General features: G+C 34.3%; 1 protein-coding gene across 1 annotated transcript; it reads right to left on the bottom strand.

Annotated features, from left to right (window-relative positions):
* Positions 1-7,293: 7,293 nt before the first annotated feature.
* On the bottom strand, positions 7,294-13,548 carry LOC147393202 (cinnamoyl-CoA reductase 1). The gene is made up of 4 exons (XM_086455878.1): positions 13,323-13,548; positions 12,888-13,228; positions 11,781-12,133; positions 7,294-7,606 (listed from the first exon to the last, which is right to left on the bottom strand). The coding sequence occupies exons 1-4, from the start codon at positions 13,453-13,455 to the stop codon at positions 7,423-7,425; spliced, it is 1,011 nt and encodes a 336-aa protein (XP_086312004.1). The 5' UTR covers positions 13,456-13,548; the 3' UTR covers positions 7,294-7,422.
* Between the last annotated feature and the right edge of the window lie 713 nt (positions 13,549-14,261).

The raw sequence follows: 14,261 nt of genomic DNA, 5'->3' as shown, positions 1-14,261 counted from the left end.
GCATCCCACGAGGGGACCGACCACGTACTAGTACTACGTTGGCAATCGAGACATATGACTGTGTGGCTCACAATAGGTCAAAGGCTCAGGTTGCTCCAGCCTGGGTGCATCGATATACCTTTCAGAGTCACCTGATCAGATAGTACTGATGTCCCAGTTTGATATACCCTAATGTACGTGACTAGAGTTGTGGTTTTCATGAATGACGTCGCATCTCCGAAGAAACCGGGCCACGCACTAATGCCATGTTGGCTATATGGGACGTGCAAGCGTGCAAAGTAGTAAATATGCTAGTGGTATATGCAAAACAGGGTGGGGTGTACCTGGGGCCTTTTCCAAACAAATGGGCCCATGTGTCCAATTAAACCAACACAAGTAAAGGTATTAAACCAAACAAGTAAATGTATACATCGATCGAGAAAGATTAAAAACATATCTATATGGTTCAATGCACATTTTATGTATATATCAATGACAAATCAATCAATGAATATGGCATAAAATAATTGATCAGATCCAAACATTGCACTAGGCATAATTTCTATAATTTTATGGTCCAATCAATGATCACTTTTGGGTGATCCAAAATAAATCGAGATTCCAATAGATGTTACATTGATGATAGAATGATAATTGTTGAAATGAGGAGTAATGAACCTTTTTTTTTAAATTATAAAAAATACTAGAAATACATCCTAAAAGAAATCAAAGAGAAAAATCCTAGCGCCAAATGAGCTCGCTCTTAGGAACATTAACTGTGCTAAGACTAGATAAATTCGGATTTTTTGTGAATTAGGAAAATACAATCCGAACTTGCATCGATGATATCTAAGGCTCCTGATAACGAAATCGAGTGAATTCAGTTTCTAAATTAATCTACTCAATGGGATATACATTTTATTAAAGGTACCCAGACCTAATTCTGACTAGAATGTTCTGTAAAAACATTTTAACATTGCTGTCCTAACCTTCTTTCAGCAATAATTTCAAATTTACAGATTAATCTGAACTTGCATCGCTGATATCCAAAGCTCCCAATAATGAAATTGAGTGAATTCAGGTTCTAAATTAATCTATTCGATGAGATCTACGTTTTATTAATGGTGCCCAGACTTAATTCTCACTAGAATGTTCTGTAAAAATGTTTTAACATTGTTGTCCCAACCTTTATTCAGCAACAATTCCAGATTTACAGATTAATCCTGAACTTGCATCAATGATATTTAAGGCTCCCGATAACGAAATTAAGTGAATTCAAGTTCTAAATTAATCTACTCGATGAGATCTACTTTTTATTAAAGGTGCCCAGACTTAATTCTTACTAGAATATTCTGTAAAAACGTTTTAACATTACTGTCCCAACCTTTATTCAACAACAATTCCAGATTTACAAATTAATCCGAACTTGCATCGATGATATCCAAGGCTCCCGATAACGAAATTGAGTGAACTCAGGTTCTAAATTAATCTACTCAATGAGATCTACGTTTTATTAATAGGTGCCCAGACTTAATTCTCTCTAGAATATTTTGTAAAAATATTTTAACATTACTATCCCAACCTTCATTCAGCAACAATTCCAGATTTACAGATTAATTCGAACTTGCATCGATGATATCCAAGACTCCCAATAACGAAATTAGTAAATTCAGCTTCTAAATTAATCTACTCGATGAGATCTACATTTTATTAAGAGGTACCCAGACTTAATTCTCACTAGAATATTCTGTAAAAACGTTTTAAGATTGTTATCCCAACCTTCATTATTCCATCATTTTCATATGTCAATTTGAATCTTTCATTATTTCGGGGTCATCAAAAAGTAACCCTTAATTGGACAAAAATACAATACCCAAAATCATCCACAATCAAGCCACAAAAATAAATAAATAAATAAATAAATAAAATAAATTGAACTAAAAACTAGGTCATCCTGGTAATGCTCCTATACTTGGGGTTTTTCAAGTCTGATCCTCAATAGTCCCTAGTGGAGTCGTCATTGAAAACGCCCTCGATCCGTGAGGTGCGCGGATCCGCTTTTGACTTTGAGGTTTGGGAGTCACCACCTAGTTATTACGGTCTAGGAACCGAACATTGACTCAAAATGGATAAGCAAACAACTAATCTACTAAAAAATACTGAGTCCGGGGATCACATTACGGGGTTGGAAGGTGTTAGGCACCAACCCCACCCGACAAACGTCGGTCTCTACTAATTCCCAAAAATGATTACATTGCTAAAAAGACCTAAATAATAATAATAAAAAAAATAAAAATATTTACCTTTGCAACGCAACAATTTTGTTCCCTTAGATCTAATAGAACAACTCCTCATATAGTACTTCTCGCTTTGTTCTGTCACCGGATTCGCTTCAGACCTCTAAGACAAAGTACTTCCTTCTTAGATCTGAATATTTCTTATTTGTTTATGGATTTCTGTCTCGAGGAAGGTCTTCTCTTCATTTTCTGGACAAGTCTTTCAATTTACCCTACTCTGCCAACCTCTATAGGAATCTTCTCAAGGCTTAGCATCTGTTAATGGTATGCACCTGCACCTTGTGATACTCACAATATCTCTCATTTCGATTAATTTGATCTCAAGGAAGAGGTGCGGGCCACTTAAAATATGGTTCATGCTCGATGAGAGGCAAGATCTCACTGGGTGGCATAGCAAAATAGGTCCCCCCTCTTCTTCTCTCCCCTTCTTACTCAAGCGGCCTTTTCCTGTCCTGTTGTTGTAGTGATGCTCTTTACTGGGCTTTTCTACAGCATCTATAACCTTATTCTTCCTCATTGAACTCCGAGAATCATCTTCTAAGAGGATGTACTTCTTTACTCTTTCAAATAGCTCGTACAGAGTTTCATACCTATTTTTCATTAGTGACCTGTACTGATCCGGATGGTAAAGAATTCATGAACGTCACCATGGCCGTTTTCTCATCACAACTCTCTAGGGACATCGCTTCCTCCCTAAATCTCCTCGTGAACTCTTTGAGGCTCTCCCCAAATCCCAATCTCATGTTAAGAAATGCATAGATGTCTCATTTACTCTTCTTATTGCTTATGTATTGTGATACAAAGGCAGTATAGAATTCCTCAAACGATGCGATGGATCTGCACGACAACTTGTGGAACTAAGTCAATGTGTTCCCTTGCAAGCTCAAGGGGAACAATCGACATATCAACCCTTCCTTCTCCTCCCACAACGCAAGCATCTGCCAGAAGTAGAAAATATGCTCTACCGAGTCCTTTGTCCCTAAATAAGGGGTGAAACGCGGTGGTACAAATTTCTTCAGGATCTCTTCGGCTAAAATTTTTGGAGTAAAGGGAGACTTCTAAATCCCCTGAATGACTTGAGTTGCTACTGTTCCTACGTTAGCATTTTTCATCATCTCTTTCTCCTTCTTAATCATCTCTATGACCTCCTCTTTAGTCAAGTCTATTACAGGCTCAGTTCGAGCGGTCGCAGTAACAACCTCTATTTTTCCTTCTCCCGTAGGGATCAACAGTGGTGTACTCCTTTCTGTACTAAAAGCACAATCATCCTTACTTGTGGATGGAGAATCTCTTGGTAAATTATTCTGCCTCGCCGATTGTTGGTTGTCGAGGCACTGGCTTATGTTCCAATTCTGCTCAACTAAATCATCCATCTTCTTCTGCATCTCCTCTTATTATTTTCTCATGGCATCCAACATTGCCAAAAGTTGTGTATTTACGGCTGGGACTGCTGATGGGGGTGTATAGACTTCATTTGTTCTTTATGGATCTCACCATTGTTTCAACCGAAATCAATCTGCTTCTGGTGTTCCCACGGACGGCGCCAATTCTGTGTGGTAGGAATCTGGTGAACAACTACGATGAATCCAACTGCATTATTCCAAAGTTGTTCCTAGCACCTCCCTTCTCACGGCGGCGTGTTACCTGCTAAAATCACTTCATGCTCAAGTTAGAGAAGCTGAGGAAATCGTCCTTAGTACTGGTTAAGCTTTAATCTCTCCCAAAGATCCCATTCAATAGTACTTACTGTGTTATTTATCCCCTCTGACTACCCATAAGTTTTCCTCCTCTATAGGCTGTAATCATGGGACTTCTACTAATTCTGTGGAGTTGTTTACCTAATCAGGATCTTCTAGATCGATTATACTTACCTGCAGAGATTTCTTCCATGATCTTCAGGATTGACATGCACGGAACAGTTTTACAATTTTCCTATGACCTAGCCTACCCTGCTTAGTAGGCTTGGTCTGGCTTATTGCTATGTTGCCCTGCCAGCTAGACTAGGGAGGTCCCTTCTCTAACATTCCCTACCTGCAGGGCTATGCCCCGTATATTGTTCTGTGCCTGGTACCACTTAGTCGATTTGGACACGTGTACAACCCAAATTTAACATGCAATTATTTCCCTCTACAGTAAGTAAATATTATTTTTTAGATGCAGGTTATGCTGATATGCCAAGGTTTATTACTCTATATCGTGGTACTAGTTATCACTTAAAAGAATGTGGTGGTTTTCGTCCCAAAATTTTTAAAGAAATATTTAATCTTCGACATTCATCATTACAGAATGTTGTCAAGTGTATTATTGGGATACTAAAAAGTTGTTTTTCAATTTTGTTAGTAGCACCTCCGTACCCATTTGCAACACAAATGAAAATAGTTATAGCTTATTGTGCTCTACATAATCCTATACAGAGGGAGACAAACAATGACTTATTTTTAAAATGGAAGAGTTGAAAAGACAACAAGAAATTGAGGTAGAAATTCATTAAGCTCGAACTCAAGGTCCAGATGGAGGCAACGACAAGATGCTGAAAGATTTCGAAAATCAATTGTAGTGGCAATGTGTGGAGTGATTTTCAAAAATCATGATGATGAAATACTTTTTTATTTTTAATTCGATTATAAATTTTTGTTTTAAGATTTTATTTTGTGACACTTATTTGGAGTTAATATTTAATATCAAATTTGAATTTAAAATATTTACTACTTCAAAATAGATTCGGTGTCAAACAAACAATATGTAGACCAAACCTATATTAGGATCAATGTCAGACAAACAACATTAAAGCTGATCTAGCTAAATGTTTGCACTACAGGATCAAGGAAAATCCTATTCATGATATGTAAAACAATTTTTGTTATGACTACACGGACCCTTAGATTTCACACTTACATAGTTATGAACCTTTATTTTTATTTTTTTTCATTTCTCTTGCATAATAATATATAGAATAGTGATCCAAAGGATATTCCTGTTCCCATAACAACATATGATGCCTACGTGGCACGTTTCGATTGGTGATAAAATACATCGGACTACATGCAATGTAGAAATTGACTTTGTTAAGAATCCAATGTATTTTAAATTCATATTAAAACATGCCATGTAGACACCATTTCTATTCTTTAGGAATGGGGCATAGCTCTTGATCTTAGTTCAAATATAAATATGCATACTTTGTTAAGGGTCAGTGAATAAGTGTGGGACTTAATTTAAGCTTTTTTCATAACTTTTATTCTTCACAACTCTTTATTAATTTAACTTCATATTCTTGTTATGCAGAATTATTACCATTACTATTAGAGTTCGCCAGCATCCACTTTAGGGGTTAACGGGGTAAAAAAAGAAAAATAATAAAATTAAAGGGATGTATTAAAAATTCTTTGAGATTAGAAGGATAAGGGAGGAAAAATAATAAAATTATAAAGGTACTATGGAAAAAGGGTAGGGAGTGGGGGCAAGAGACGAGTGACGACAATCAAATTGAAAGAGAAAAGAGAAAAGAGAAAAGCATTGAAGTGAGATCACTCATGGGATGTTTATCCCCGCAAGTGGGTCCTATTATATAAATTATTATTAGTAGTATGGACCTAACTTAAGTTTTTCATACCTATTATACTTCACAAGTCTTTCTTAACTTCCATATTCTTCTTCAGTTGAACTATTATTATTATTATTATCACTATTTGGACCGAATGATTTCATAATATTGATAGGTAATATTTTGTCGAACAGATTTGTTTTTAGAAAATATTATTATTTTAACTTGGCCGTGACATTTAAATTATATAACTGATCTAGTAGTGGGTTGGTTTGTTGGAAGGTCCACCCTATGTGGTAGCAAGGACTTTTTGTCTTCAAATATTCCTAATTATTATGTATTATTTAATTTTATAATAAAAAAAATGGTTTAGATGGACATTCGACTTTAGTTAATAATTGAAATCATGTGCGTTGTGGGGTGTGCAATGATGATCATGAGGTTAACTCATTTTAGGAAACATTATTTATTTAGTGGGTCTGATGGACTTGAACCCACAACATCATAATTGCTTTGCAACATGTCAAAACAACTGAACTATGGGATGAAAGGTTGACGATTTACAATCATTGACCTCGATGCTTTTAAAATGTTGATCTCGACTATTGGATAAAAGGTTTTTCTCAATGATTTGAATTGTAAATTCTGACAATTTGAATCATTGATATCCCCAATTGAAAGGGAGATGAGGCCGTTAAGAAATAAAAATATACTAAATGGACAATCATGTTACCCTTAAAAAATTAGGGAGTGTTTATAAATAAAATAAAAAAATAAAAAAATAAAAAAAAAACCCTCCTCTAATGAGTTGAGACATGAATTTTGATGGAAAATCTCCCTAAGGTCATCGCAGGGCATCACCTTATGGTCTCTAGACCTAGGTCCCATTGAATCACATTTAGTGGTAGTGGGGGAGGAGTTGCCCCATGTATCGTTGGAGGAAGATAATGCGTGAGATTGTTAATAATTGATAGCAAATCGACTAAACATTTGATATACAATTGATGCTTTCGTGAGGTACTTATGAATATATTTCAAAGATCAAATCAATTAAAAATTCGACAAAAAAATAATTCGAGTATCAAAGATTGCATACCTCTACTTTTTATTGCACTTCTATTTATAGATTCCGTCTCAAAATCTCCAAACTTTGTAATCCAAGCTTATCCTTAATTAGAAGTGTCATGCTAAGGATTATCTCCCTTCTTGTGCAAGATTTGGGGTTATCCTTGTGCCATGTGGATAACAGCTATTGCAACACACTTCTTTGGTGTTTACCTAAAAAAAAACAGAGAGCTCGAATTTTAAACTCACGCTTAGGGGCATGTGACTTCACGTTTGAACCTATCTTAGATTCAAGGCGACCCCTTTTTGAGAACATTTGATGTCGAGAATCCAAACATACAATACATTGACGTTGCCCTTGCGTTTCTACAAGAAAAACATGCTAAAAATAACGAAAAACTAACTAGATAAACAAACAGTATATTTATTTTGTTCACTTAATCATCAACGATACAAGATTACAATTGCCCTGCAACTTCACGCGCTTTTAGTATCACAAAGTTTGTACTTAATAAAGTCAACCTAATAGAAAGAGGTTCAAGTATTGATGCGAAGAGGTTCCTCAGATTGAGGAGGGACAGGGATATGACCCTTTTCTTGCAGGCTCTTAACGGTCTCGTAGAGACATTGTTTCACTGGCGTGAACTCAACTCCCAAATCCTTTAGCTTTTGGTTCGAGAACTTGTATGGTTTAGCCCTTGGCTTCCCCTCAACAGAACACCTACAATTCATTTAAAAACAATCATGATAATGATAAAAATAAATATAATCATTTTCATCTCTACAATACAGAGCATGGTTCTAAAATTCATTGAGACCGAGATGAATTGAAAATTATCCTTTACATTGATTGAACCAAGAGTTCCAATATAGATGTCCAATCTTTGAAAAATGCCCATCATATCATATTAATTAAATGCTCAATTGAGTCAATTTGATTTCGTTTCAATGATTTAAATACATATAAATATAAGATTAATGATAAATTGAAGCGACAAAACATACATGATTTGTATATAAGTGATGAGGCAAAAGCACATAATTATTGATCTTTTCCTTGTGTATCTCAAAGAAAAAGATTTATGATTTTGCTCCCTTACCATATTAATGGCGTGTGTTTTACCACACCGAGTTGTCAAGTTTTTATAATCTAAATAGAATATGATCTTGTGAATTGGCTTCATTCGGAATAAGAGAAGGTGGGTCTACAATTTTTTTTTTTTTTTTTTGAACTTTTAGTTGCCTCTACCCGGGGACAAAATCCAGGACGCGTGTTGGGTAATGAAGGGGATTCGTCAAAACTTTGCCGCGCAGCTGTGGTTGGTGGAAAGCTGCTATCGCTTGGAAATTTTGCAGGAACGTGGAAGTGGAAAGCGACGTTGCGGTAGGTGGGGATGCCCCACGTCCACACAAGTCTCTTTTAAAAAACGAACCAACATCATTCCAGCGTACAAGTCCCTATGTTGGTATACCTAATACACGACTTATCTCTCCTACTGTTGCTATCTTTTCTTGAAAATTATCAATAAAATAATGTTTTTTTATTATTTAAATATTCAAGTTAAGACAAATGATAACCTAACGTGATGATGACGTGGCATATCAACATAACCATATATCTCACATGCCTGGTTAAACGTGTCATATTATCATGATTGTAAATTTAAAACGTGACTCTAGATAACATTAACTTCCCACTAAATCATATGGGACTTTGAGGATACATGTGAAAATATGCATAATAAATAAAGACAACTATAGAAAAAATTAAATTATGCTAATCTAATGAATTAATAATATAATTATACATATATGTATAAAAAAGAGTAAAATTCCAAGCACTCAATCACTAAAATTGTGTTGGGATTGAGAGAAATTGAGAGAAGAGAAGCGAAAATAAACGAATTTCTCTTCATTTCTCTTATTTGATTTGTTAAGTGGGGAGAGGAGAGAAAAAAATGTGAGTTTTCTTTCACTCCAAAAGTGAAGACATTGGGAGAGAAACCCTCTTAAAATATTTTATAATTCCAATTCTGTTTTAGATCTATTTAAAGACATTTTAAAATTCAAAGGTATCCCAATTTCTTTCCTGTCAATCCAAGTATAATGGAGAGAAACTGAGTTTATCTTATTTTCTCTTCTCTTAATGAGTTTCTTTTCTCTCCACTTCTCTCAATCAAACATAGTGTAAACACATGTTGAAGTTCTTCATTTAACCATAAATTCTAACATTTCAAAGCATATGACATCATATCTTACTATTGATTCATCAACTTAGTATCTGAAAAATTCTCTAACTTAACCTTTCTTTTCTTTTTATTTTCTATTATCTTTTTTGAAAAGAAAAAAAAAAACACAAGAATAATACTGAAGTGACTTCACGATTATATATCACATCGTACATCCTGACATGAAAGTGTATAGAAACCATCGATGGTTCCTATACACTTTCACGTCACGATGTGAGATATGAGGTACATTCTTGAGGTCTCTCAAACACGACTCAAAATATAAAGAGAGGGGCTGGTAAGAAGTCAACTTACCTTAAAGGTTTGACATTTGACCTTGTTATACACTCTAATTTGGGTAGGTCGGTGGTATTCCCAACTTATCAATTGGTAGAATTTTTGAAAAGAAAAAAAAAACACAAGAATAATACTGAAGTGACTTCACGATTATATATCACATCGTACATCCTGACATGAAAGTGTATAGAAACCATCGATGGTTCTTATACACTTTCACGTCACGATGTGAGATATGAGGTACATTCTTGAGGTCTCTCAAACACGACTCAAAATATAAAGAGAGGGGCTGGTAAGAAGTCAACTTACCTTAAAGGTTTGACATTTGACCTTGTTATACACTCTAATTTGGGTAGGTCGGTGGTATTCCCAACTTATCAATTGGTAGAATTTTTGAAAAAGAAAAAAAAAAACAAGAATAATACTGAAGTGACTTCACGATTATATATCACATCGTACATCCTGACATGAAAGTGTATAGAAACCATCGATGGTTCCTATACACTTTCACGTCACGATGTGAGATATGAGGTACATTCTTGAGGTCTCTCAAACACGATTCAAAATATAAAGAGAGGGGCTGGTAAGAAGTCAACTTACCTTAAAGGTTTGACATTTGACCTTGTTATACACTCTAATTTGGGTAGGTCGGTGGTATTCCCAACTTATCAATTGGTAGAATTTTCAAATAACTTTATATACAAACTCTAAAAGGGTTAAAATAAATAACTATAATCTTAATTTTAAATATTAAAAAGATTAATGATTTGCATTGATTTAATGAGTCAAACACAACTAACTCAGGTTACCTATCAAAAGAACATATAATAAAAATGATATAAAGTTTATTTAATTCACTGAATCAACTTATATTTGTGTTGACCTAATGACATCTTGAAAAGGATAAAATGATTTTTAGAAGAATTAAAAATGATTTTAATTAATTTAGTGAGTCAACGCACACTTGAATTGACGCAAATGGACAACCGAGTCCAATCGTGCTCTTATCCGTGTGATGTCAACGTCTACAAGACGCACCAACTATGTGACGCTCCTCCACGCCACTAGCTTAATGTGGTGGCGAAGTTAGTGGATCACAATTTAGGGTCCAATGAGAATGATAGAACTTTTCTGAATAATTTATATATTGCAGCAAACCAACCTTTATCTTAATATTTTTAATTAATAAAATTATTTCAAAAGGATTTAATATCCACAATGTTTGACAACAGTGTTCAACGTACCAATAATATTGGAGGAAAAACACAGGGTATCCTACCAGTCCAACAATCATTTGACATGTGGCATAATGACATCAGTAATAGAAAGATTTTTTTTGCCCCTGCTAATATATTTAATTTTTTAAAATTTTAAATTTAAAAAAAAATCTTTAGGTCCACATTGATTATCACATTGACAACCCCAGGACACAATCTTTTAAATTTCATAAAAATATTTATTTTAAAAAATTAAAAATTTAAAAAATATTATTTTTCGAGTTAAATGCAAGGTGTTGAAAATGAACGATCACCAAACACCTAATTTTAAAAATAAAATTCAACAATAAAAAATAATTTTTTAATTTTTTTTATATTTTAAAGTTTATATAAATTTGTCTTTTACAACTATATTGCATTAGATCATATTTTTCAAATTAGAAAGATTATATTTTTTTCACTATGGACAAGAGAGAGAAAGAGGCGTGGCCCAAAAACAAGGTGCATTTAGCATCACTCACCAACTAATACCAATTGTCTAGGGATTCGAATTTAAAAAATCATTCAAAACTAACTATTAACCCATAAAATAAAGAGAAATTTTTTGCTCCTTTATGTGGAGATCAATAATACCATTGGGGAGTACTTTTTTGCTCAGAGCACAACATTCAGGTGACATGTGGCGCAAATGACATCAATAAGAGGAGAAACCATGGTGGAAAAAGAAAATTTTCTAATTAAATTATCTTGTGGATTCAAAAATATGATCTCATGCCACGAGAGTTTAGAGGATGAAATTCTACGAATTTAAAAAGCAAATGAAAAAAATTTCACTTTTCATATTGAATTTTTAATTTTAAGTTTGGATACTCAATGGTTGTCCATTTTCAATTCCCTATATCAAACTCAAAAAATAATTTGCTTTTTGGATTGACAATGTGATAATCCATATGGATTTAATGGACTCATTTTAAGATTTTAAATCCTCGGGATGCAAACGAAGAGATCTACGATCGGTTGTGAATTATTACCACGTCAGCAAAGTACAGTATCGTTAGGATGTCAGTGTAGAACGGTTATTTCTTTTCAAGTTTTGTGGACGGTGATGAGAGGACACGGGAATATGAACATAAAAAATAATAGAAAAACTTACTTGGTTGGAATGGGATATTCTGGAAAGAGCTTGGCGAGTATCTCGACGACATCTCCACGGTGCAAAACACTCTCGGCACAGAGATACCTTCCTGAAGTAGATGGAGTCTCATAGACGAGTAAGTGAGCAATAGCCACGTCCCTCACATCCACGTAAGCCTGCACAGAGTTGGCGTAGGTTTTAGCAGAACCTGTCAGGTACTTTAGTATGTGAATGATGCTAGCGTTAACAGTGGGTTGGAGCAGTGGACCCAAAACCAACACCGGGTTCACCACCACCAGGTCCACCCCTTTCTCCTTCGACTCCTCCCACGCTACCTGCTCTGCCACCGCTTTTCCGTAACAATACCAATTCTGTCCATGCGAATAGTTGAATCACAAGTTATCCTTTATTTTGCTAAAAATGTTTTTAAGGGTAAAATTGTCAATTCAAATCAACCTTAGTGCTCCTTTACCAATAAATATCGAGTTGAATCGACCAACTCATCTTTATTTAAATAAAAAATTTAAATTGTATAAAATAAAATAAAAAAAATTGTGCAGGGATACATAACCCTAAATGATTTTCACTCATATCGCGAGGTAACACATCTCTATGGTTACGTGCACATCCCACATTAAGCTTGTGAGAAGTGCAATAAATACCCTCTCTAATTTCAGCATTTTCCATAATAATAAAAAAATACAAAACCCCCGCAACATTTACAAAAGAGAAATTCACAGCATAACTCTTGAAACTAATTCCAAAATATTTACCGAATCACGTTTTATAAATTTCTTTTTTCCGAATATGGTAAAGATCAAATAACATGATAAAATGGATATTTTACCAAATTAATGTTAGGGGCATTTATGATAAATACCAATTCTAATCTAAAGCCTTTAACCGTTTAGGAAAAAAAATAAAATTTTGGAATGTGTAACGATCTAATAAATAAGAAGGGGGCAACGAGTCATATCAAAATCCAACCGATTTGAGTTAACTCGTACGAGTCAACTCGGTCATAAAAAAATATTTTCTTCACCAATTTTGCCCATAAAATACAATACAATTTAAATCAATAACCCCACATTTAAAGAAAAATAGTAAAATTGAAATTAAACAAACCTTGGTATTCTTGCAGAATTCAAGATCGCTCCAACATGTCTCATCAACCACCTTATCAGGACTCCTATTTGGATCCATATAAACAGCTCCAATCGAAGAGGTGAACACAACGCGACGAACTCCACATTCCTTGGCTGCGTTAATTACATTCTTTGTTCCATTAACAGCTGGTTCAACCATCTCTTCTGGATCATCAGTTACAGGAGAAGCTGTGTGGAAAACTCCATCACATCCTCGAATAGCTTCTTGTAAGCTCTCGTAATCCAAAAGATTCGCTTTACACAGAATCAATCTCTCTTTCGCCCCTTCGAGATCCTTTAAATGCGAATTCTTAGGATCATCTGTAGTAAAATTAAAAATAACAACAATTTTAATTTTAATTTTAATTTTAATTTTTCTTTGAAGATTTTAAAAAGAAATTGAGATCTAACTGACCTGGGTTTCTAACGCTTCCTTTAACCGTGTAACCTTTCTCTAACAGAAGTTTAACGATCCATGAAGCAATGAAACCACCGGCACCTGTTACGCACACGGTTTTCCCCGAAACTGACGATCCGTCGACCGGCATCCTGACACTTTCCGGCAAAAAGAATTCTTTTTAGTAACTAAACCTCTTAATCTCTCTCGTTTGTGTAAGTGTTTCGGGAGATACCCTAAATGGTTGGCGAGTACTACTCTATTTATAGACAAGTAGTCGTGCTCAGCTCACCTAACCCTGGTTACAAAATTGGTTTTATCTTTGGTAAAATAAAAACTACCCCTTTGAAAATGTGGGAAATTACTATGAAAACTTTGACCGTTGGTCAATTTTAATTAGCTTCTTGGAAAACGGAACCCACCTAACCTTTTTGTATATATTTGAAATACCTCCATATATTTTCAAAATGATCACTTATTATCTTGTAAATTATAACTTCACCCATTTACCTTATTTTTCTCTTTTAGACTAACTAACATAACATAACATAAGAAATGAAATCACTGCCCTCCTTTTCATAGTCATCATATTTATTGAAGAGATTTAAATAACTGATTTTGGAAAGAAAAAATAAAACTGTGTTTATATGATTCCTTATAAATCTAGAAGAAGGGAATAACATGGTGAAAAAGACATATATGTTTTCATTTTGAAAATAATCTCAATTATAAAAAAAAAAAAAAATCAAGGGTGTTTAGGTCATTTTCCACTGCTAAGAGAAGATAGAGATCAAAAGGCATAATTTCAATTTAAAAACCTTTCCCAAAATATTCATCAAATGGAGTGGCCACGTGTCATTTAAATAAGATTCCTTCCAAATTTAGAAACGTGATGATTACTTCGAATTTTTTTTCTAAAAAAATAAAAGGAAACTGTATTTGTTATTCAAGAAAGAT

The sequence above is a fragment of the Akebia trifoliata genome, chromosome 10, assembly GCF_017979445.1.
Source record: "Akebia trifoliata isolate Shusen 1 chromosome 10, ASM1797944v1, whole genome shotgun sequence".
NCBI classification, from domain to species: Eukaryota; Viridiplantae; Streptophyta; class Magnoliopsida; order Ranunculales; family Lardizabalaceae; genus Akebia; species Akebia trifoliata.
This window is presented reverse-complemented; position numbering and strand designations above follow the sequence as displayed.